At 44.0% G+C, this 23,439-nt stretch overlaps 1 protein-coding gene across 10 annotated transcripts in view; it reads left to right on the top strand.

The window, feature by feature from the left end:
- Positions 1 to 23,439, top strand: part of LOC121544597 (neurexin-3a-like) — a 647,039-nt gene that overhangs the window by 505,224 nt on the left and 118,376 nt on the right. For all 10 annotated transcript variants that reach the window (XR_005996136.2, XR_005996135.2, XM_045209074.1 and 7 more), the window contains one exon: positions 8,893 to 9,074. Coding sequence is in view for 8 of the 10 variants with exons in the window: in XM_045209074.1 (XP_045065009.1) it covers positions 8,893 to 9,074 (182 nt within the window). In the remaining 2 variants the exon portion in view is untranslated. The remainder of the gene's footprint in view (positions 1 to 8,892; positions 9,075 to 23,439) is intronic.

Raw genomic sequence — 23,439 nt, 5'->3', positions numbered from 1 at the left:
AACAGTGGAATCAGTCCCCTGCTGACTACGCCATGTGAATCAGTCCCCTGCTGACTACGCCATGTGAATCAGTCCCCTGCTGACCACGCCATGTGAAACAGTCCCCTGCTGACTACGCCATGTGAATCAGTCCCCAGCTGACTACGCCATGTGAATCAGTCCCCTGCTGACTACGCCATGTGAATCAGTCCCCTGCTGACTACGCCATGTGAATCAGTCCCCAGCTGACTACGCCATGTGAATCAGTCCCCTGCTGACTACGCCATGTGAAACAGTCCCCTGCTGACTACGCCATGTGAGAAATTAACCACAGCTAGTGGTGGAGCATCAATGACTCATTTTGTCTCGTCTCGTACTCTAACTGGTCTGTTGTCTCAGAAAAAACAAGGCTATTGGGTATTCTGTGGGTCGCACCACAGCACGCACACTCAACTTACATCAAATACTGCAACTGTCTAGTTATATTTGATTCATGTGATTGATAAGAAATCACAATCTTTGTACATAACGATGATGTGTGAATAATCAAATAAGTGACATATTTAACATGAAAGTCGTGTCTCTTGGAAAGCTGTGTTAAACGCTAGAGAAGTGTATTTCCCCCGCTGTACAATTCTCTCCCCCCTCTTCATTTCTTGGGTTGACTAATTTCTCCCCTTCAATCTATGGATGAGTTTCTCTCCTCCTAATTTTTTCTCTGTACTTTAGTCGCTGTGGGGAAGCACACCTCGGGAGAACTGTGGACACAGTTTCTTTGAAAATGATGTTATTTGGAGGTCTAGAGGTGGCATCTGCAAAGCAGGCTCTATCAAAATCCCATCTCTCCTGTCTACCTCCCCAGTCTGATGCCTCACCGCACGGTGACACTTTTGATATTGCTCGGCTGTACCCTCCCCTCCAATCTACCTCCCTCCTCCCTCCTCCTCCTCTTCCCTCCACTCCAATATACCTCCCTCACCCCTCCTCTTTGCTCCCCTCTCTCGCTCGCAGAGCGGTATCTTCATTCCCCATCACTCTGAGCCTTACTCCCTCTGTAGTCACAGAATGACAACAGGAAAGGAGGGAATAAAGAGGAGAGGAGAGGAGAGGAGAGGAGAGGAGAGGAGAGGAGAGGAGAGGAGAGGAGAGGAGAGGAGAGGAGAGGAGAGGAGAGGGAGAGGGAGAGGAGAGGAGAGGAGAGGAGAGGAGAGGAGAGGAGAGGAGAGGAGAGGAGAGGAGAGGAGAGGAATAACTATGGGGAAGAGATAGACATGTTGTTACACAACAAGCAGTACATAACTGCCATGTGTAATCATCAGGGCCTGAATGATGGTTCCTCTGCTGTTTATTCATAGTGATATCAACCCACCTACAGGACTGGATGGTTCCTCTGCTGTTTATTCATAGTGATATCAACCTACCTACAGGACTGGATGGTTCCTCTGCTGTTTATTCATAGTGATATCAACCCACCTACAGGACTGGATGGTTCCTCTGCTGTTTATTCATAGTGATATCAACCCACCTACAGGACTGGATGGTTCCTCTGCTGTTTATTCATAGTGATATCAACCCACCTATAGGACTGGATGGTTCCTCTGCTGTTTACAGGGAGCTAACGTTCTGGGAGAAACAGAAGGTAATAATACCGTACTGTGGGGTACAGGGAGCAAATGTTTTGATTTGGCATCCCTTTATGGTTCACCACTCAGTTTCCCTGTGATTTCTGCTCGGTTTATATCTAACTAATTGGCCTAATTTCCATGCATCAGTCTTAATGTCATCGTGCTAACCGCTGATACATTCAAAATGGATGGCTTTGTGAAGGTTAGGGGAAGATGGAGGCTTGTCGCTCTGTCTTCACTTTAAACTCCCACTCCAACGTGTCTTTTGTCTAAGGAGAACTGGAATCCAATTGCTCAGCTGATAGATGTCAAATCCCTCAACTCTCAGAATACCTGTGCTCTTCTCTCAACATCATCCCATGGGGGGGGGGGCTTGAACTGCTTAAAGCTTTCCATTCTAGAGACTGTATGACATCAGGGATTGTGTGGGTGTGCACATGTACAGATACTTATGTCTTGGAAAGTCTGTATTTTGGTGTGTGCGTGTGTGTGTGTCTGTGGAGGCAAGTGAACATATATTTAGTATGCATGTATACATATGATGGCAGTGTTGTATGTGTGTTCCGTTTTCATATTGAATATGAGATGAGCGGTGTGTAGAATAGAACAAAGCAAACCACCACAGACATGCGGTGGAGTGTGCTATTCATCACAAGCTTGTGTGTTTGTGCGTGTGTTATTATTGACACCTTACACCTTATTATTGACACCTTACTACGTAATATCATTTCAACCAGTGTGAGGAGGGCCAATCCACCACACTCAGTATTGGGGTGTTTGAGTTCCAGGAAAGGAGAAGGTTTCTTAGGAGGTGCTGAGGAAACGGGAGGGCTCTGGAAAAGTCATAGCCCCCCATACATACAGTTGGAGTCGGAAGTTTACATATACTTAGGTTGGAGTCATTAAAACTCGTTTATCAACCCCTCCACACATTTCTCGTTAACAAACTATAGTTTTGGCAAGTCGGTTAGGACATCTACTTCGTGCATGACACAAGACATTATTCCAACAATTGTTTACAGGCAGATTATTTCACATACCTCCCCTTTGTTTCAGCCTTTCCCTGCTGAGTGGTTTGATCTCACTACCTGTTGCCTGCAGGACCTTCATAGACACAGTTATGACTACTGATATTTTTATGACTATATTTTTGTCATTTCTGATTTCTGACTTCTGATTTTCTTTGTCATTTTTTGTTGTTGTTGCAGTTTTCTGTAATTACCGTAGGTACGCAACGATCCAGCTTTCTGATTGCACGACAGTTAGGGTATTTTGAATTACCTTTTCGCGGTGCACTCTGAAGCAGAACAACATCAATCATTCTCTCTTCAATGGTCCCTGTTTCACAAAGGACCTGCTGTTAGAACCAGATATACTATTTACCATTGGGATGAAGGTGATGTCGAGACGTACTGTAGGTAAACACGTAGGGACTTCAACAGAGAAGCAAACCATGGTGGTTTTATTGGAATCGAAGGCCAGGTTTTTATCAGTTGTTGTACTGGGCGATGATAAGTGCTGCTACCAGCTCTCACAGTCTCACGTCAGAATTAGATGTTCATCCGTGTTTCTCAAACGTTACATTTTGAAGTTATTCGAAATGTCAAATTTCACAGTGTTTAAGGTTAAGTTTAGTCATTAACTCTGAATGGTTAAGGTAAGGGTTAAGATTTGGGATAGGCTTAAAACAAAAATATCAAAAACACTTTCTATCGCTCGATTCAAACTTGCAACCTTGGAATCAGAGGTAGATGCTTACGCCATCCGCCATCCCCTTCCAGAACACCCGAGCAAAACTGAAACCTAATTGAATGTAACAGGGCTCACTGTCGCCCCTAGTGGCCGCTTTAAACGTCATCTCCCGACGTCCTCAGACATGGACGGACGTCGAATACTGACTTGTATCACGGGTGATCTGGCTGGGGTAGTCAGCTTGCCTATTGTCCTCCACTGTGAAACAATTCTTAGAAAGCCATTAACCAGTCTTTGCATCAGTTCATGGAAATTCTAATTGCAAATTTCAGAGAGCTGTCTCCCATCTGAATGCCTGTCAGGTTTCTATGACGATCCCCATTAGTAGTTTTAAAGCCACATTACTTAATTACAGATGCACACGTCTTCACTTTGAAAATAAAATGTATTTTATGAAGCTGTTAGTGGTTCAGGCCATTTTCTCCATCTTGAAACCTTCCGCCACATTATTCATTTATGCACGTACCTGGAACGCATTATAGAGAAAATACATCATGCTCATCAGTATACACAAAGGAAGGCACTTTTCTGCTTTTTAATTGTCTTAAAAGCTTCAGCATCGTGTCTAGTTCAGTGATTGAATGCTAAAACATCTTGCTGTCATTCAGCCAAAGTATGCTTACACTAATTGGAAAAAAAGTTAGTTGAAACTTCAAATAAAGAAAATAAACTTGTGATGACATAGTCTCATTTGTTTTCTCTTGTAACTTAAAGTGGATCTTCAAAATGTTTCTTGCCATCGTATGAGACTTCTTCCAATTTCTCAGCAATCCCCCTCTCTAATTCCGATAAGCAGTGACTATGATGTCAGGAGTCACAGTCACTCTAAGCTTAATTATTGATAATGCACTTTACAATACACTTTGCGTAACTCTGTCACGATCGTCGAACACAGTGGACCAATGCGCAGCGTGATAAGTGAACATACTTTTATTTAGATTCACCACACGAACAAAACAACAAAACGATAACGTGAAGTCCTTGGTTACAATACAAAACCAACACGGAACAAGATCCCACAAAACACTGTGGAAAACAGGCTGCCTAAGTATGGTTCCCAATCAGAGACAACAAGCAACAGCTGATACTCGTTGCCTCTGATTGAGAACCACCCCGGCCAACATAGAAACACATGAGCTAGATAATCAACCTAGAACACAAAACACATAGAAACAACACACCCTGGCTCAACATAACAGAGTCCCAGAGCCAGGGCGTGACAGTACCCCCCCCCAAAGGCGCGGACTGCGACCGCGCCAAACATAAACCGAACAGGGGAGGGCCGGGTGGGCATTCCTCCTCGGAGGCGGTTCCGGCTCCGGGCTTGACCACCACCCTCCGTAGCGCCCCTGGTCCGGTCTGGCCCCGCTGGCTGGAGCTGGACTGGACATCGGTGGAGCGGATTGCTTAGGCTCCGATGTGGAGCAGCTGACCGGTACCTGACCAGGCACCGGTGACCCAGGAACGGGCTGTGCCGGACTGATGACGCGCACCACAGGCTTGGTGCGGGGAGCAGGAACGGGCCGGACCGGGCTGACGACGCACACCACAGGCTTGGTGCGGGGAGCAGGAACAGGCCGGACCGGGCTGATGACGCACACCACAGGCTTGGTGCGGGGAGCAGGGACGGGCCGAACCGGGCTGACGAAGCGCACTACAGGCTTGGTGCGGGGAGCAGGAACAGGCCGGGCCGGGCTGGCGACGCGCACCATTGGCTTGGTGCGGGGAGCAGGAACAGGCCGGACCGGGCTGGCGACGCGCACCATAGGCTTGGTGCGAGAGGCAGGAACAGGCCGGACCGGGCTGGCGACGCGCATCACAGGCTTGGTGCGAGGGACAGGAACAGGCCGGACCGCACTGGGAACACACACCACTGGCCTTACCCGGGGATCAGGAACGGGCCGGACCGGACTGGCAACACACCTCAGTACCTCTCGCCGTGCCTCTACATTTTCCTTCCCTCTACTCGCCAATGGCTCCCGTAACCCGGTGGCCTTCTCTCCTCGTCCACTAACTCGCCCCTTATCTGCCTCCAGCAGTCCCGTCGTCCACGGTGTGAGCCCCCCCCTAAACATTTCTTGGGTTCGTCTCTCCCCCGTGGCTATGGCCTCCATGGCTCTCGCCAGACTCTCCAGCCTCTGCTCCCAAGTCCAACCTCTCTCCTCCTCACGCGGCTTGACCCAGTCGAGGTTGATATCCATTAGAGTCCTCTCTGGCGTTGGCTCCTGGACACGCTGCTTGACCCAGTCGAGGTGGACATCCATTAGATTCACCTCTGGCGTTGGCTCCTGGACACGCTGCTTGGTCCAGTTATGGTGGGATCTTCTGTCACAATCGTCGAACACAGTGGACCAATGCGCAGCGTAATAAGTGAACATACTTTTATTTAGATTCACCACACGAACAAAACGATAACGTGAAGTCCTTGGTTACAATACAAAACCAACACGGAACAAGATCCCACAAAACACTGTGGAAAACAGGCTGCCTAAGTATGGTTCCCACAGAGAACCACCCCGGCCAACACAGAAACACATGAGCTAGATAATCAACCTAGAACACAAAACACATAGAAACAACACACCCTGGCTCAACATAACAGGAGTCCGAGAGCCAGGGCGTGACAAACTCAGACTGGCGTTATCTAGCGAACTCTCTTTTCTAAGCATGATGAAGGGTTTCATGGACCTTACTCACTCAGTCAGTGAACTGTATTATATCATTACAATAGAAGTCATCTCCAAACCCATTCTTGGACAGTTTATTAGAATACAGTCACATAGTCAGATGATTCAGCAATAGTGTCCGACATCCGTTTATTATACCGTTCGAGTAGAAAAGCGTAAATATCCGTATTCTTGGTTTTCAGCAATCTGTCATGGAGCATATTCTCCTAGAAACGGACTTCCTCCTAACAAGCCTATTAGATGAGAGAAGATTAGTCTGTAAGGAGCGGCCTGTCATTGGGTACAGTGTCTCACCCCAGTTATTTCACACGCACACGCACACGCACACACACACACACACACACGTAGGCCCTAGAATGTCAGTAATGTAATTACCCCAGCATGTCAGTTTTTTCCAGTGGACGATTCGGACAGGATTAGTTTTACCAAACTGCCCAGTAATTAATTCCCCCCCCGCCCCCCATTAACCGTTATGACGGAAGCCTGGAGGCTCTTCTAGGCGTGAAGATATTTCAGATGTTTAGGGATCACCTAATATTGGCCTAATGGCCTTCAGTTCAGAGAAAGTCAAAATAATAATGATCTATTAATAAGAACCATGAACTGGATCCTATGCAGACATTTAATTAACTGACGCATTCAGCAAAGTATCATTTCATTGGCACAATATCGCCCACTTTATCTTTTAAAAGAGAAGTATGGCTCTAGAAAAGTTGATATAGGACAAAACATATCATTTATCTATAGGCTACCTGCATAGCACTTTGTTTTAACTATCAATTTGTTCCCATGCTCTTACCCAAACTGGATGCATCACCTGTTAAACTCTAAAATCTCTCAAAACACAGAGATGACGATTCACATGGGATAAGTATTATCAGAGGACCTTGGAGTTTGCCGAAAAACACTAGGTTTTTAGGGCTGGGATAATAACCTTCTTGCCAAGTAAAAATTACTGACGTGGCAGATTCAGACGGGACTAAAATGTTGAACGTGGTGATTTGTGCTCGTGTACATAATTACATTACCTGAGCTCCCCCAGTAAAACGTATCCCGTCTGAATAGGGCTTTAAGTGTTGTCTTAGGGTCATGCTGTGTTGTCTTAGGGCCGTGCTGTGTTGTCTTAGGGATGTGCTGTGTTGTCTTAGGGCCGTGCTGTGTTGTCTTAGGGCAGTGCTGTGTTGTCTTAGGGCAGTGCTGTGTTGTCTTAGGGTCGTGCTGTGTTATCTTAGGGCCATGCTGTGTTGTCTTAGGGCCGTGCTGTGTTGTCTTAGGGCAGTGTTGTGTTGTCTTAGGGTCGTGCTGTGTTGTCTTAGGGCCATGCTGTGTTGTCTTAGGGCCGTGCTGTGTTGTCTTAGGGCAGTGTTGTGTTGTCTTAGGGCCGTGCTGTGTTGTCTTAGGGCAGTGCTGTGTTGTCTTAGGGCAGTGCTGTGTTGTCTTAGGGTCGTGCTGTGTTGTCTTAGGGCCATGCTGTGTTGTCTTAGGGCCGTGCTGTGTTGTCTTAGGGCAGTGTTGTGTTGTCTTAATGGGATAGAGGCAACAGCCTTTTTAGTATTATTTTATGAACTATCTATCTATCTATCTATCTATATATCTATCTATCTATCTATCTATCTATCTATCTATCTATCTATCTATCTATCTATCTATCTATCTATCTATCTATCTATCTATCTATCTATCTATCTATCTATCTATATATCTATCTATCTATCTATCTATCTATCTATCTATCTATCTATCTATCTATCTATCTATCTATCTATCTATCTATCTATCTATCTATCTATCTATCTATCTATCTATCTATCTATCTATCTATCTATCTATCTATCTATCTATCTATCTATCTATCTATCTATCTATCTATCTATCTATCTATCTATCTATCTATCTATCTATCTATCTATCTATCTATCTATCTATCTATCTATCTATCTATCTATCTATCTATCTATCTATCTATCTACACACACACACACACACACACACACACACACACACACACACACACGCACACACGCACGCACACACAAAGTGCATATTTTCACATAAGCAAGCTATACTGTACATACGTTCACACAAACGCACATAAAAGTCATGCCAATAAATTGTCTCTCTCAAAAATGACTATTTATCTTCTCTAAAGCGACAGAAACTGAGTCTGTCTGTTTCTTTTCGGAGGAGTATGGCTGGATTTCAAAAGACGTCCTCCTGCGGTCTTCTCTTCAATAATACATGTGAACTGGAGAATTAATGAGTCAAAATCTATACAGCTAATTCCTTTTGGAGGGAGATATATTTAACTTGTACAGGTCGCAGTATTTCCCATGGAGGCGGTTTAAAACATGACTGGAGAGCAATGGGGGAGAGACGTCTGCTGCCGCTAACAAAAATGAATGGTGTTTGGCTCCTGTGCTTCGCGGTGTATTCATTTGGCCATGTACATCACACATCACAGTTCACTGCTATCATAGTTTCTGGCGGGTGTGTGTGCTTGTGTGTATGCCTGTGTGTGCGAGTGTGTGTGCTTGTGTGTATGTCTGTGTGTGTGTGTGTGTGTGTGTGTGTGCATAAGGAAAGTAACAAAGAATATCTCTTCAACGTACACTGTAGTAATCGTAATTTTGGTTTCTTTACATGAACACAGAACAACACAGACAAAGCAAACACTCAGAACAACTACAGAATAACAACAGAACAAACACCAATAATCAACACCATAATATAAATATTTGAATCATCTCCATCTGGTCTAAACCTTTCAGCTCATGCTCTCTCTCTCTCTCTCTCTCTCTCTCTCTCTCTCTCTCTCTCTCTCTCTCTCTCTCTCTCGTATTCCTCCTCAGCTGGGACCACCTATATCTTCGGGAAAGGAGGAGGCCTCATCACGTTCAAGTGGCCAGCCAACGAGAGGCCCAGCACACGTTCAGACAGGCTGACCGTAGGGTTCAGTACCTCCCTGAAGGACGGCATCCTGGTCCGGATAGACAGCGCTCCGGGTCTGGGAGACTATCTCATGCTCCACATCGTAAGTTCAACTGTTCTCTTTAGTTTCTTCCTGTTCTTTCTATATCACTTTTTTTTATCTGTTGTTCTTTCTCTCGTTCTGTGCTCCTCCTCTTTCTCTTTCCTCCTCTTTCTCTGTCCTCCTCTCTCTCTGTCCTCCTCTCTCTCTGTCCTCCTCTTTCTCATGCTCCTCCTCTTTCTCTTTCCTCCTCTTTCTCTGTCCTCCTCTTTCTCTGTCCTCCTCTTTCTCTGTCCTCCTCTTTCTCTGTCCTCCTCTCTCTCTGTCCTCCTCTCTCTCTGTCCTCCTCTTTCTCATGCTCCTCCTCTTTCTCTTTCCTCCTCTTTCTCTGTCCTCCTCTTTCTCTGTCCTCCTCTTTCTCTGTCCTCCTCTTTCTTTGTCATCCTCTTTCTCTGACCTCCTCTCTCTCTGTCCTCCTCTCTCTCTGTCCTCTCTCTCTGTCCTCCTCTTTCTCATGCTCCTCCTCTTTCTCTTTCCTCCTCTTTCTCTGTCCTCCTCTTTCTCTGTCCTCCTCTTTCTCTGTCCTCCTCTTTCTCTGTACTCCTCTTTCTCTGTCCTCCTCTCTCTCTGTCCTCCTCTCTCTCTGTCCTCCTCTTTCTCATGCTCCTCCTCTTTCTATTTCCTCCTGTCTCTCTGTCCTCCTCTCTCTCTGTCCTCTCTAGGTATAGTTTTAGGGTTAGGGGATTGGGGTTAAGGTTTAGGGTTAAGGTTAAGGTTAGGGTTATGGTTAAGGTTAGGGTTAGGGTTAGATGTAGGGTTAGGGGTTATGGAAAATAGGATTTTGGATGGGAATCAATTATTTGGTCCCCATAATGATAGCAATACAAAACGGTATGTGTGTGTGTGCGTGTATTAACATTTTGCTATTTTGCACATACACCTACAGTGCATTCTGAAAGTATTCAGACCCCTTCACTTTTTCCACATTTTGTTACATTACAGCCTTATTATAAATTGATTCAATAGTTTTTTCCCCCTCATCAATCTACACACTATACCCCATAATGACAAAACAACGTTTTTAGAAATTTTTGCAAATGTAATATAAATAAATACCGGAAATGTGACATTTACATAAGTATTTAGACCCTTTACTCAGTACTTTTTTGAATCATCTTTGGTAGCGATAACAGCCTCGAGTCTTCTTGGGTATGATGCTACAAGCTTGGCACACCTGTATTTGGGGAGTTTCTCCCATTCTTCTGCACAGATCCTCTCAAGTTCTGTAAGGTTGGATCGGGAGCGTTGCTGCACAGCTATTTTCAGGTCTCTCCAGAGGTGGTAGATCGGCCAGCTTTAGGAAGAGTCTTGGTGGTTCCAAACTTCTTCCATTCAAGAATGATGGAGGCCACTATGTTCTTGGGGACTTTCAACTCTACAGACATTTGTTGGTACCCTTCCCCAGATCTGTGCCTCGACACAATCCTGTCTCTGAGCTTTACGGACAATTCCTTCGACCTCATGGCTTGGTTTTTGCTCTGACATGCACTGTCAACTGTGGGACCTTATATAGACAGGTGTGTGCCTTTCCAAATCATGTCCAATCAATTGAATTGACCACAGGTGGACTCCAATCAAGTTGTAGAAACATCTCAAGGATGATCGATGGAAACAGGATGCACCTGAGCTCAATTTCGAGTCTCATAGCAAATGGTCTGAATACTTATGTAAATAAGGCATTTCTGTTTTTATTTTTAATACATTTGCAAAAAAAATTTTAAAATCTGTTTTCACTTTGTCATTATGGGGTATTGTGTGTAGATTGATGAGGGAAAAAACTAATTTCATCCATTTTAGAATAAGGCTGTAACGTAACAAAATGTGGAAAAGGTTAAGTGGTCTGAATACTTTCAGAATGAACTGTATATGCTAAATACACACACACACACACACACACACACACACACACACACACACACCACACACACACACACATACATACCTAGTTACACATCTACACACACTCGCACACACACAGGCTCACACATACTCACACATTCCCTCTACTTTGTCTCGCCCTATGAATAATTAAGCTGTGAATTTCCATAGAGTTGTCAGTGGAATCCCTGAGAGATTGTATTGTTTTATTCTTTGTAGCTTTGGCCCTCAGATATACTCATCAAGTGTCAGAATCCATCGTGCTGACTTTCTGCATTTCTGCCTTTCTGTGGAGTGCTGTGTACTGTATAGTTGGGTTGTCTGTTAGAGAGCTTCCCTAAGGGTATTTACATCTCTCTCTCTCTCTCTCTCTCTCTCTCTCTCTCTCTCTCTCTCTCTCTCTCTCTCTCTCTCTCTCTCTCTCTCTCTCTCTCTCTCTCTCTCCCTCTCTCCCTCTCTCGCTCTCTCTCTCTCTCTCTCCCTCTCTCCCTCTCTCTCTCTCTCTCTCTCTCTGTCTCTCTCTCTCTCTCTCTCTCTCTCTCTCTCTCTCTCTCTCTCTCTCTCTCTCTCTCTCTCTCTCTCTCTCTCTCTCTCTCTCTCTCTCTCTCTCTATTGAAGGGGCTTTATTGGCATGGGAAACTTATGTTGACATTGCCAAAGCAAGTGAAATAGATAATAAACAAAAGTGAAATAAACAAGAAAAAATTAACAGCAAACATTACTCTCACAAAAGTTCCAAAAGAATAAAGACATTTCAAATGTCATACTATGTCTATATACAGTGTTATATACAGAAGTGTCGCCGAAGAAGATGGCAGCCGTTTCAAAGCCCTCTAACCAATTGTAATATTATGTGTGTTTTTTTCGCGTTATTTGTAATTTATTCTGTACATAATGTTTCTGCCACCGTCTCCTATGACCAAAAATAGCTTCTGGATATCAGGACAGCGATTATTCACCTCATAGACAAAGATTGTTTTTTCAACGAGTCGTATGTGAAGGATATCCTACAGACAACTGACAAGGCCCAAATCCCCGTAATTCGCAAGAGAAAGAGACGGAGATATCAAGTGTTTTCACTGACATTTTCAACATATCCTTGACTGAGTCTGTAATACCAACATGTTTCAAGCAGACCACCATAGTCCCCGTGCCCAAGGACACTAAGATAACCTGCCTAAATGACTACTGACCATAACTCTATCCTCCTGATTCCTGCTTATAAGCAAAAACTAAAGCAGGAAGCACCAGTGACTCAGTTAATAAAAAAGTGGTCAGATGACGCAGATGCTAAGCTACAGGACTATTTTGCGAGCACAGACTGGAACATGTTCCGGGATTCTTCAGATAGCATTGAGGAGTACACCACATCAGTCACTGGCTTCATCAATAAGTGCATCGATGATGTCGTCCCCACAGTGACCGTACGTACATACCCCAACCAGAAGCCATGGATTACAGGAAACATCCGCACTGAGCTAAAGGGTAGAGCTGCCGCTTTCAAGGAGCGGGACTCTAACCCGGACGCTTATAAGAAATCCCGCTATGCCCTCCGACGAACCATCAAACAGGCAAAGAGTCAATACAGGACTAAGATTTAATCGTACTACACCGGCTCTGACGCTTGTCGGATGTGGCAGGGCTTGAAAACTATTAAAGACTACAAAGGGAAGCACAGCCGCAAGCTGCCCAGTGACACAAGACTTCCAGACGAGCTAAACCACTTCTATGCTCGCTTCGAGGCAAGCAACACTGAAGCATGCATGAGAGACCAAGCTGTTCCGGATGACTATGTGATCACGCTCTCCATAGCCGATGTGAGTAAGACTTTTAAGCAGGTCAACATTCACTAGGCCGCAGGGCCAGACGGATTACCAGGACGTGTACTCCGAGCATGTGCTGACCAACTGGCAAGTGTCTTCACTGACATTTTCAACATGTCCCTGACTGAGTCTGTAATACCAACATGTTTCAAACAGACCACCATAGTCCCCGTGCCCAAGGACACTAAGATAACCTGCCTAAATGACTACGTCTGTAGCCATGAAGTGCTTTGAAAGGCTGGTCATGGCTCACATCAACACCATTATCCCAGAAACCCTAGACCCACTCCAATTTGCATACCGCCCCAACAGATCCACAGATGATGCAATCTCTATTGCAATCCACACTGCCCTTTCCCACCTGGACAAGAGGAACACCTACATGAGAATGCTTTTCATTGAATACAGCTCAGCATTCAACACCATAGTGCCCTCAAAGCTCATCACTAAGCTAAGGATCCTGGGACTAAACACCTCCCTCTGCAACTGGATCCTGGACTTCCTGACGGGCCGCCCCCAGGTGGTAAGGGTAGGTAACAACACATCTGCCACACTGATGCTCAACACAGGGGCCCCTCAGGGGTGCGTGCTCAGTCCCCTCCTGTACTCCCTGTTCACCCATGACTGCACGGCCAGGCACGACTCCAACACCATCATTAAGTTTGCCAACGACACAACAGTGGTAGGCCTGATCACAGACAACGATGAGACAGCCTATAGGGAGGAGGTCAGAGACCTGGCCGTGTGGTGCCAGGATAACAACCTCTCCCTCAACGTGACCAAGACAAAGGAGATGATTGTGGACTACATGAAAAAAAAGAGGACTGAGCACGCCCCCATTCTCATCGACGGGGCGGTAGTGGAACAGGTTGAGAGCTAGTGTCCACATCACCAACGAACAATCATGGTCCAAACACACCAAGACAGTCATGAAGAGGGCACGACAAAGCCTATTGCCCCTCAGGAGACTGAAAATATTTGGCATGGGTCCTCAGATCGTCAAGAAATTCTACAGCTACACCATCAAGAGCATCCTGACTGGTTGCATCACCGCCTGGTATGGCAACTGCTTGGCCTCCGACCGCAAGGCACTACAGAGGGTGGTGTATACGGCCCAGTACATCACTGGGGCCAAGCTTCCTACCATCCAGGACCTCTATACCAGGCGGTGTCAGAGGAAGGCCCTCAAAATTGTCAAAGACTCCAGCCACCCTAGTCATAGACTGTTCTCTCTGCTACCGCACGGCAAGCGGTACCGGAGTGCCAAGTCTAGGTCCAAAATACTTCTCAACAGCTTCTACCCCCAAGCCATAAGACTCCTGAACAGCTAATCATGGCTACCCGGACTATTTGCACTGCCCCCCACCCCCACCCCATCTTTTTACGCTGCTGCTACTCTGTTAATTATTTATGCATAGTCACTTTAACTCTACCCACATGTACATATTACTTCAACTACCTCAACTAGCCGGTGCCCCCGCACATTGACTCTGCACCGGTACCCCCCTGTATATATAGCATCCCTACTGTTATTTTATTTTACTTCTGCTCTTTTTTTCTCAACACTTTTTTGTTGTTGTTTTGTTTTACTTTTTTTATTAGAAATAAATGCATTGTTGGTTAAGGGCTGTAAGTAAGCATTTCACTGTAATATCTGCACCTGTTGTATTCGGCTCATGTGGCCAATCAAATTTGATTTGATTTGATTTAGTGGAGCAGGTTGAGAGCTTCAAGTTCCTTGGTGTCCACATCACCAACAAACTATCATGGTCCAAACATACCAAGACGGTTGTGAAGAGGGCACGACAGAGCCTATTCCCCCTCAGGAGACTGAAAAGATTTGGCATGGGTCCTCAGATACTCAAAAAGTTCTACAGCTGCACCATCGAGAGCATCCTGACTGGTTGCATCATCGCCTGGTATGGCAACTGCTCGGACTCCGACCGCAAGGCACTACAGAGGGTAGTGCGTACGGCCCAGTACATCACTGGGGTAAAGCTTCCTGCCACCCAGGACCTCTACACCAGGCAGTGTCAGAGGAAGGCCTTAAAAATTATCAAAGACTCCAGCCACCCTAGTCATAGACTGTTCTCTCTGCTACCGCACGGCAAGCGGTACCGGAGTGCCAAGTCTAGGTCTAAAAAGGCTTCTCAACAGCTTCTACCCCCAAGCCATAAGACACCTGAACAGCTAATCATGGCCACCCGGACTATTTGCATTGCCCCCCCACCCCAACCCCCTCTTTTACGCTGCTGCTACTCTGTTTATTATTTATGCATAGTCACTTTAACTCTACCCACATGTACATATTACCTCAATTACCTCGACTAACCGGTGCCCCCGCACATTGACTCTGTACCGGTACCCCCTGTATATAACCTCCCTACTGTTATTTTATTTTACTGCTGCTCTTTAAATATTTGCTATTAAAAAAAAATTATTCAACTGCATTGTTGGTTATGGGCTTATAAGTAAGCATTTCACTGTAATGTCTACACCTGTTGTATTCGGCGCATGTGCAAATCACATTTTATTTTATTTTATTTGATAATGATGTGCAAATAGTTAAAGTACAAAATGGAAAATAATTCAACATAAATATGGGTTGTATTTACAATGGTGTTTGTTCTTCACTGGTCGCCCTTTTCTTGTGGCAACAGGTCACAAATCTTGCTGCTGTGATTGCACACTGTGGAATTTCACCAGGTATTTTGCCACTGTGTACTCTCTGTTTAGGGCAAAATAGCATTCTACTTTGCTCTGTTTTTTGGTAAATTCTTTCCAATGTGTCAACTAATTATGTTTTTGTTTTCTCATGATTTGGTTGGGTGTAATTGTGTTGCTGTCCTGGGGCTCTGTGGGGTTTGTTTGTGTTTGTGAACAGCTTGCTGCTTAGGGGACTCTTCTCCAGGTTCATCTCTCTGGAGGTGATGGCTTTGTTATGGAAGGTTTGGGAATCGCTTCCTTTTAGGTGGTTGTAGAATATAATGGCTCTTTTCTGGATTTTGATAATTGTCTCTCAGATCGTTCACAGCTTTGTGGAAGTTACCTGTGGCGCTGATGTTCAGGCCGAGGTATGTATTGTTTTTGTGTGCTCTAGGGTAATGGTGTCTAGATGGAATTTGTATTTGTGGTCCTGGCAACTGGACCTTTTTTGGAACACTGTTATTTTTGTCTTACTGAGATTTACTGTCAGGGCCCAGGTCTGACAGAATCTGTGCAGAAGATCTAGGTGCTGCCGTAGGCCCTCCTTGGTTGGGGACAGACGCACCAGATCATCAGCAAACAGTAGACATTTGACTTCAGATTCTAGTAGGGTTAGGCCGGGTGCTGCAGACTGTTCTAGTGCCCTCGCCAATTTGTTGATATATGTGTTGAAGAGGGTGGGGTTTAAGCTGCATCCATGTCTCACCCAACGGCCCTGTGGAAAGAAATGTGTGTGTTGTTTGCCAATTTTAACCGCTCACTTGTTGTTTGTGTACATGGATTTTATAATGTCGTATGTTTTTCCCCAAACACCACTTTCCATCAATTTGTATGGCATATCCTCATTCCAAATTGAGTCAAAGGCTTTTTTGAAATCAACAAAGCGTGAGAAGACTTTGCCTTTGTTTTGGTTTGTTTGTTTATCAATTAGGGTGTGCAGGGTGAATACGTGGTCTGTCAAATGGTGATTTGGTGAAAAACCAATTTGATATTTGCTCAGCACATTCTTTTCACTGAGGAAATGTACGAGTCTGCTGTTAATGATAATGCAGAGGATTTTCCCAACGTTGCTGTTGACGCATATCCCACAGTAGTTAATGGGGTCAAATTTTGTGTATTGGGGTGATCAGTCATTGGTTCCAAATATTGGGGAAGATGCCAGAGCTAAATATGATGTTAAAAAGTTTAAGTATAGCCAATTGGATTTTGTGGTCTGTATATTGTATCATTTCATTGAGGATACCATCAACACCACAGGCTGGAGGCTTTGTATTTTGTTCTGTAGTTCATTCAATGTAATTGGAGAATCCAGTGGGTTCTGGTAGTCTTTAATAGTTGATTCTAAGATTTGTATTTGGTCATGTGTATGTTTTTGCCATTTGTTTCTTTTATATAGGGCTCTCTCTCTCTCTCTCTCTCTCTCTCTCTCTCTCTCTCTCTCTCTCTCTCTCTCTCTCTCTCTCTCTCTCTCTCTCTCTCTAAACATGACATCATAGCCAGTAACACTACTCATTTGTGTTCTATGTATTTCTTAATAAGAAACTATTAATGAATATATTAATACATTTACTCCTAACTGGTTAAAGAATTGCACTGATTGATTTTAATAGAAATAGCTGTGTTGCTCTAACTAATTGGTCATTGCATCTAGAAAGTGGTTCAATTGGTCTAATGCATTGTGCATTTTCCCTCTCTGTTCAAAGTGCTTTCATCAATGCTGGTGAATTAATATGTTCCAACTAATTTGATTTATTCATAAATTAGTGGCCTTGTCCTGTATGGCTGGCTGCCTCCATGCCTCCACTCACTGTAAGGGGATGGATGGAGCAGAGAAGTCCTCTATCGTTTCTCTCTCTCTCTCTCTCTCTCTCTCTCTCTCTCTCTCTCTCTCTCTCTCTCTCTCTCTCTCTCTCTCTCTCTCTCTCTCTCTCTCTCTCTCTCTCTCTCTCTCTCTCTCTCTCTCTCTCTCTCTCTCTCTCTCACTCTCACTCTCACTCTCAACACACACACACAACATTTCTCTATCGCTTTATCTCTCTATCACTCTCTCTTTCGCTCTGTCTCTCTCTCTCTCTCTCTTTCCTGTCCATCTATCCACTGGGTTTTATTGGGGCTATTGAGTCTGGTCCTCAGGCCTTAACGAGTGGTCAAAGCAACACCTGACCTCCATACATGCCCTCCCTCTTCGCCCCACCGCACCCAAATTGGAACCTCTTTCCTGGGGAAGGGCGGATGAACACTGCCCCTGCTAAATCAGCTAAAATTTGGAGCACAAACCTGCAGTTAGGGGAATTAAAGGCACTAATGTATCATTATAGGGGTTGATTCAAGATTGGCTTTGTTTTATATGGGGGAAACTACATTGAACAAAAGTAAAATAGCTTATTAGCAACATATTGTTGAAGTGACAAAGACATGCACAAAAAGGGCTCTAAAAGGGTTCTTCGGCTGCCCCCATAGTTAAGAACCCTTTTAGGCTCCATGTAGTAGCCTCTGTAGAAAGGGTTCTACACTTGATCTCCATCATAACCTAATGAGCACAACAGTGTTAACAGTCATTTTTAATTGCTTTCACACACAATGCAAACGCTAAGCACATTTTTGCAAAACAGTAAACACAACTCTCTACAAAAGACGCAAAACTCAGTTGAGTGAATCATGACAAACAAAATCTAAACATTTGGTCACAGCTGATACAAATTACTCCCATGGATGTGAACCTCTTCTGGACGTGTGCAAAACTTATTTTCACAATTGTTCAATCAGTTCAACATAAAAGAGGTCACCTCTGAGTTGCTGTTTGCAAGAATAGACCAAGTAATAGGCCGAGGGCAAGGACAAAGGTGAGGTAGTGGGGCCCATAGAGGAAGATAGTTCAGCTCTCAGTTAAAACGGAGAAAGGTCAAATAAAGCCTTTTGTTTCTGGATATTCGTGCTCTTGAGTGACATTCTTTCTAAATTGGTAATCTTTGGTAAAAATAAATTGAAGAAAAAAGAATACAGCCCATGCTGTGATAATATGTTTACTTGCCTTTTATAGTGCATACTATAATTATAGTATCAACAAACGGCCCAGACATATAAAAGAGGGTTAACCATGGTAGGGTATATTGATAGTTGTAGTTAGTATTTATTGGGCTATTGTGTAACGATTGATTGAAATAACTTTTCATTAGATAAGTTGTATGTTTTGATGGAGGTGGTTGATTTTGTATCATGTATTTAATGTTTTGAGAGTCTTAATGCATTTTGCTAAATTAAATGTGTCATTTTGGCCAACGTGTTTCTGTTTGGTGCTGCGGGTTAATTGTTTTGAAAAAGTTAATTCTGTTTGGACAAATGTGCTCAAGCAATCGAGAAAAACTGTAATCATTAGTTGTTTAAACTACAGTATATATCAAAAACATTTATTTTAATGGTTTGGTCTTTAAACAAGGTGACATGATTCTATATCATGATATTTGTCATGTTTTATTCTGGAACATATGCAGCAGACTGGAATCTACTCCTCTACAGCCCTGACATGCTGACTTTGGTTAGAAGAGAGAATGGAAAGAGCAGCAAGAGGAGGGAGAGAGAGATGGAGAGGAGGGAGAGAGAGATGGAGAGGAGGGAGAGAGAGATGGAGAGGAGGGAGAGAGAGATGGAAAGGAGGGAAAGAGAGATGGAGAGGAGGGAGAGAGAGATGGAGAGGAGGGAGAGAGAGATGGAGAGGAGGGAGAGGAGGGAGGGAGAGATGAGAGGAGGGAGAGAGAGATGGAGAGGAGGGAGAGGAGGGAGGGAGAGATGGAGAGGAGGGAGAGAGAGATGGAGAGGAGGGAGAGGAGGGAGGAAGAGATGGAGAGGAGGGAGAGGAGGGAGTGAGAGATGGAGAGGAGGGAGTGAGAGATGGAGAGGAGGGAGAGAGAGATGGAGTGGAGGGAGTGAGAGATGGAGAGGAGTGAGAGAGAGATGGAGAGGAGGGAAAGAGAGATGGAGAGGAGGGAGTGAGAGGTAGAGAGAGGGGGAGGGAGGTAGAGAGAGAGTGGAGGTGAAACAGCAGATTGTCCCTGCCGTCCCCCAGAGCTCTGGAACCTTAGCAGGTTCAGGACGTGTCATTTTCACCCATAAACGTCCGTCCTCTGACCTTTGTGGAGAGCAGGGGCGAAGGTCTACCTCGTTGTGGACACGCCGGCCCCTGAGGCTGGGCAAATGTCACATCCGATGTCCTTCAAACACTTTGCAGATGTCGACCGCCCAAATTGCAACCTGGATAGAGGAATTAGAGGAATCAAACTCACTGCACTCATTCAGCATTATTGTGCTGGCTGGTAGTGCAACAAAGGTGCTCCACCTCTGGCAGTCTTTGATTTTCTTGCTGTGTCAACAATTGGATGAACAGACTGCAAACCTATAATATGTTAACTGTTGAGTCCTCAAGCAACATAATATACGTTGCTAGAGAATTCCTCCATTTATTGACTAGGGCTTTTGAAAGTTATAACCGCAAATACATAAGGTCAGAGAAACCTGTTTGGTTGAAATTCAGATTTGCGATTTGGAGCGCAATGTGCAGCTTGAATTGATTCATCCAACGAGAGCTTATTATTAGGAGTCCCCATGCTTCCTAAACTTAGCAGGCCAAAGCCAAGTGGAACCCATGTGCTTCTTAGGTGTAAGGAATTCTTAGAGGTCGAAAGGTTTGCATACCCTATGTAGTGCACTATTTTTGACAAAAGTAGCACAGGGCTCTTAATCTACAGATGTCGGATCTTAACTTGGCTGTCCATGGTACTGATTTCTGTCTGTGTGTGTGTGTGTGTGTGCGTGTGTGTGTGTGTGTGTGTGTGTGTGTGTGCGTGTGTGTGTGCGTAAGTAGAAAAAAAAAACATGTTGACTCACCCTACTTGTAGAGAAATGCCAATGCCATCCTCCTCTCTTTCATGTTGCCAAAATGGTCTATGACAGCACACACTTTTAGTTTTTGTTGTCTTAGGCTACCTGGCTAAAATGCTTGCTCGCTAGCCTAACTTCCTTTCATGGGCAACGTTAGCTAGTTAAACATTAGCCTACTACACTTAGCTACATATTGAACTTCCATCCTCTCAGGCCAGAGGCACAACGTATTAATTTATGGTTGGATCAGAATTGCCGTTAAAATCATTGGCCATTATGGAGGATTAAGTAAAACCACAAGTCCAAATCCCTATCCCCATCCATGGCTAATTTAGGAAAGGGACAACTTTAGCTAGCTAGGTAGCCCCCAGAGGACTACAACACAATGAGATGCAACAATTTACGTTTTTTTTCTTCTGTAGATTACATTTGTCTCTATTCGTGATATTTCTGTCTATGTCTCGCTCTCCCTCTCTCTTGTTTCTGGGTGAACACAGGGTGTGGTGTGGAATTCACCAGCTGACAAAATTAATTCATCCCTGTTCTTTACCTCTTCCTGTTCTTCTAATAATAACAACAAATAATTTGAGAAAGTGATGATGCATTTTATTATTCCCTTTCTTCCGCTCCCTGAATGTCTCTTCTGTAATCTGCTAATGGAGGAGCTCCCTGTACCGAGCAGCATATTTGTTGTCTGGGAAATGCTCTCTAGTCATTAACGACAAATGTCTTCACTTCCTCCCTACCGCTGCACAGCATGCTGGGTAGCGTATAATTACAGCCAAACTAAATGTATCTACAAATTGCATCTCGCAGAAGTGAGAACTTTTTTCTTTTTGCATGGGTGGTCGGGCAAAATATCCAATCTGGCTGTAAGTGGAGCTCTTAACAACATTTAATTTCAGCTATTTATGTATTCTTTATGTTCTTCCCTTATATTTAGTTTTTGATAAGCCAAATGCATGGCCATAGTTTTATAGCATCCCTTTGCTTGTATAGTGAACCTGAAATAGACATCACTGTAGTTAACTGTGGTTAAATTAGGTTTTTAAATAGTGGTATCTATGCAAATTGAGTGAGTCCAATCTGTGTGAATGTTTATTTTTTTATTTTTTTTATTAGTCATTTAGCAGACACTCTTATCCAGAGCGACTTACAGGAGCAATTAGAGATAAGTGCCTTGCTCAAGGGCACATCGACAGATTTTTCACCTAGTCGGCACAGGGCTTAGAACCAGCGACCTTTCGGTTACTGGCACAACGCTCTTAACCACTAAGCTACCTCCCGTCTGAATTAAGACTCATTATCTGGTAGTTCTCCACGTATCGACAGCAGACGCACACAATAAGCTATTCATAAACGGTCCAGTAGTGCTGAGCTATTAACTGAAATGTCTGTTCTTTTTTTCGTTTTTTAAACAACTAATTTATTTGAATTCCATTTCGTTATTTTTTCTTTTGTGCGCTCAATGTGCACATTGCACAGTTTCTGTAGAGATAAATCCGATCAAGCCCGAACTGTGCGATGTAGTCGGGAGTTGTAGTTTCCAACAGGCCCATATTCTACATAGTTTAGCGCAGAAAACATGGTAATTAACTACACTGACCATAATCCATTGCAGCCTACTTGTCCGGTCTGTGTTTCTTTTACGCCAGCTACGTAAAAGAGATGCGCGATGGTGATGATAGAGCAGTTGCTTCATGAGGTATCTCTACCTGAATATACATGATCTAAGTGATTGATCACTGGTATTCAGCAGTCATAAAAGTATGCCTTATCTACTTTGAAGAACTATTAAAATAGTGATTTTGTCAGACAGCATGGGCAGCAGCTCTATAGAGATAAGATGATGACTTGCAATTAAATAATAAAGTCATAAAATAAAACAAATGTAATATACACAACTGAAATATTTTTATTAAAGTAATGTGAATAAATGATGGTTAATAAGTGATAAGCAGTAATGGGAAGTCACTACCATCATGGGACTTGTATTAATTGTTTTATTATGTGCTGTTACAGCATTCAACCCACATAATTCATAGTGCATTTAATGTTTAACATAAATAATTGAAACCGAAATAAAAAAAACGTGATTATTTTTTAAATAATCTAACCGAAACTGAACCGACCACAAAAATCACTAATCGCTCAGCACATCGGCCCAGACACTAACAATATGTCTCCACCCAATGAAATCCCGTAAGACGTAGAGATCAGAGAGTACAGGAAATCCATAGTGTTGATTGCTTCTAATCAGCTGGGAGCATAAGTACTGTACACTTCGCCCGTTGATTTTCAATCAGGAGAAAACCTCCTCTGCAGAGACATTAATATGCCACGGACCCCCACCACTCTCCCACTGCTTTTGGCTGGTAGTAGCGTTTGGGGAGAGAGGCTGTGCTTGTCTCGTTTCATGGCTGTTTTCGTCTGAGGGGGCCAGAGCTGCCATTATAAGTCGAGCTTTTCTTACCTCTCCATGTTGGGATTGTGAAAGCTAGATGGCAGACACTCCAAAGGAAACATCTGACTTCATTATGAAACCACCTAGCTGACATTGACTGTTGTTTTCATCCAGCTGAAGGGTGCTAGGATAATGCAAGGGTTTAAAACAGATTAGCTACAAGTAAGACACTTGCCAAACTGTCTTGTAAAACAGCTCACTCCATAGGTAGAGGAGGTTCAAAGGCAGATATGACTGAGATATTACTTTCCCTTGGAAGGTATTTTTGGACAGAAAGTAAGTAAAGTTTTAATGAGTTGTGTTGTTGTGACTAAGCTGATTCCTTCCCCTAATGGTAGTAATCAAAGGTACATCTGCATGAACCAAGCAGGACAACAAGACAGCACATTGTCATTCATGTGACTGAATAAAGCAGATGGATGTAAGATGTACTGATGAGGACCATAGCGGGATATAGTACACTGTGAAAGGAAGTGGTTAGCTAGCCACCTAAATAGCAACAAGACTTACAGAAAACAAACTGAACCGCATATCTAACCATGTTTATTTGAAATGATTGGCTTGATTGAGCTAGAATCCAGAGAGAAAGGAAGAGGGGAGAGAGGACATCCCTGTCTTGTTC

This window comes from Coregonus clupeaformis, chromosome 29 (genome assembly GCF_020615455.1).
Source record: "Coregonus clupeaformis isolate EN_2021a chromosome 29, ASM2061545v1, whole genome shotgun sequence".
NCBI lineage: Eukaryota > Metazoa > Chordata > Actinopteri > Salmoniformes > Salmonidae > Coregonus > Coregonus clupeaformis.
The sequence above is the reverse complement of the archived record's forward strand: the minus strand, read 5'-3'. Positions and strand labels throughout refer to the sequence as shown.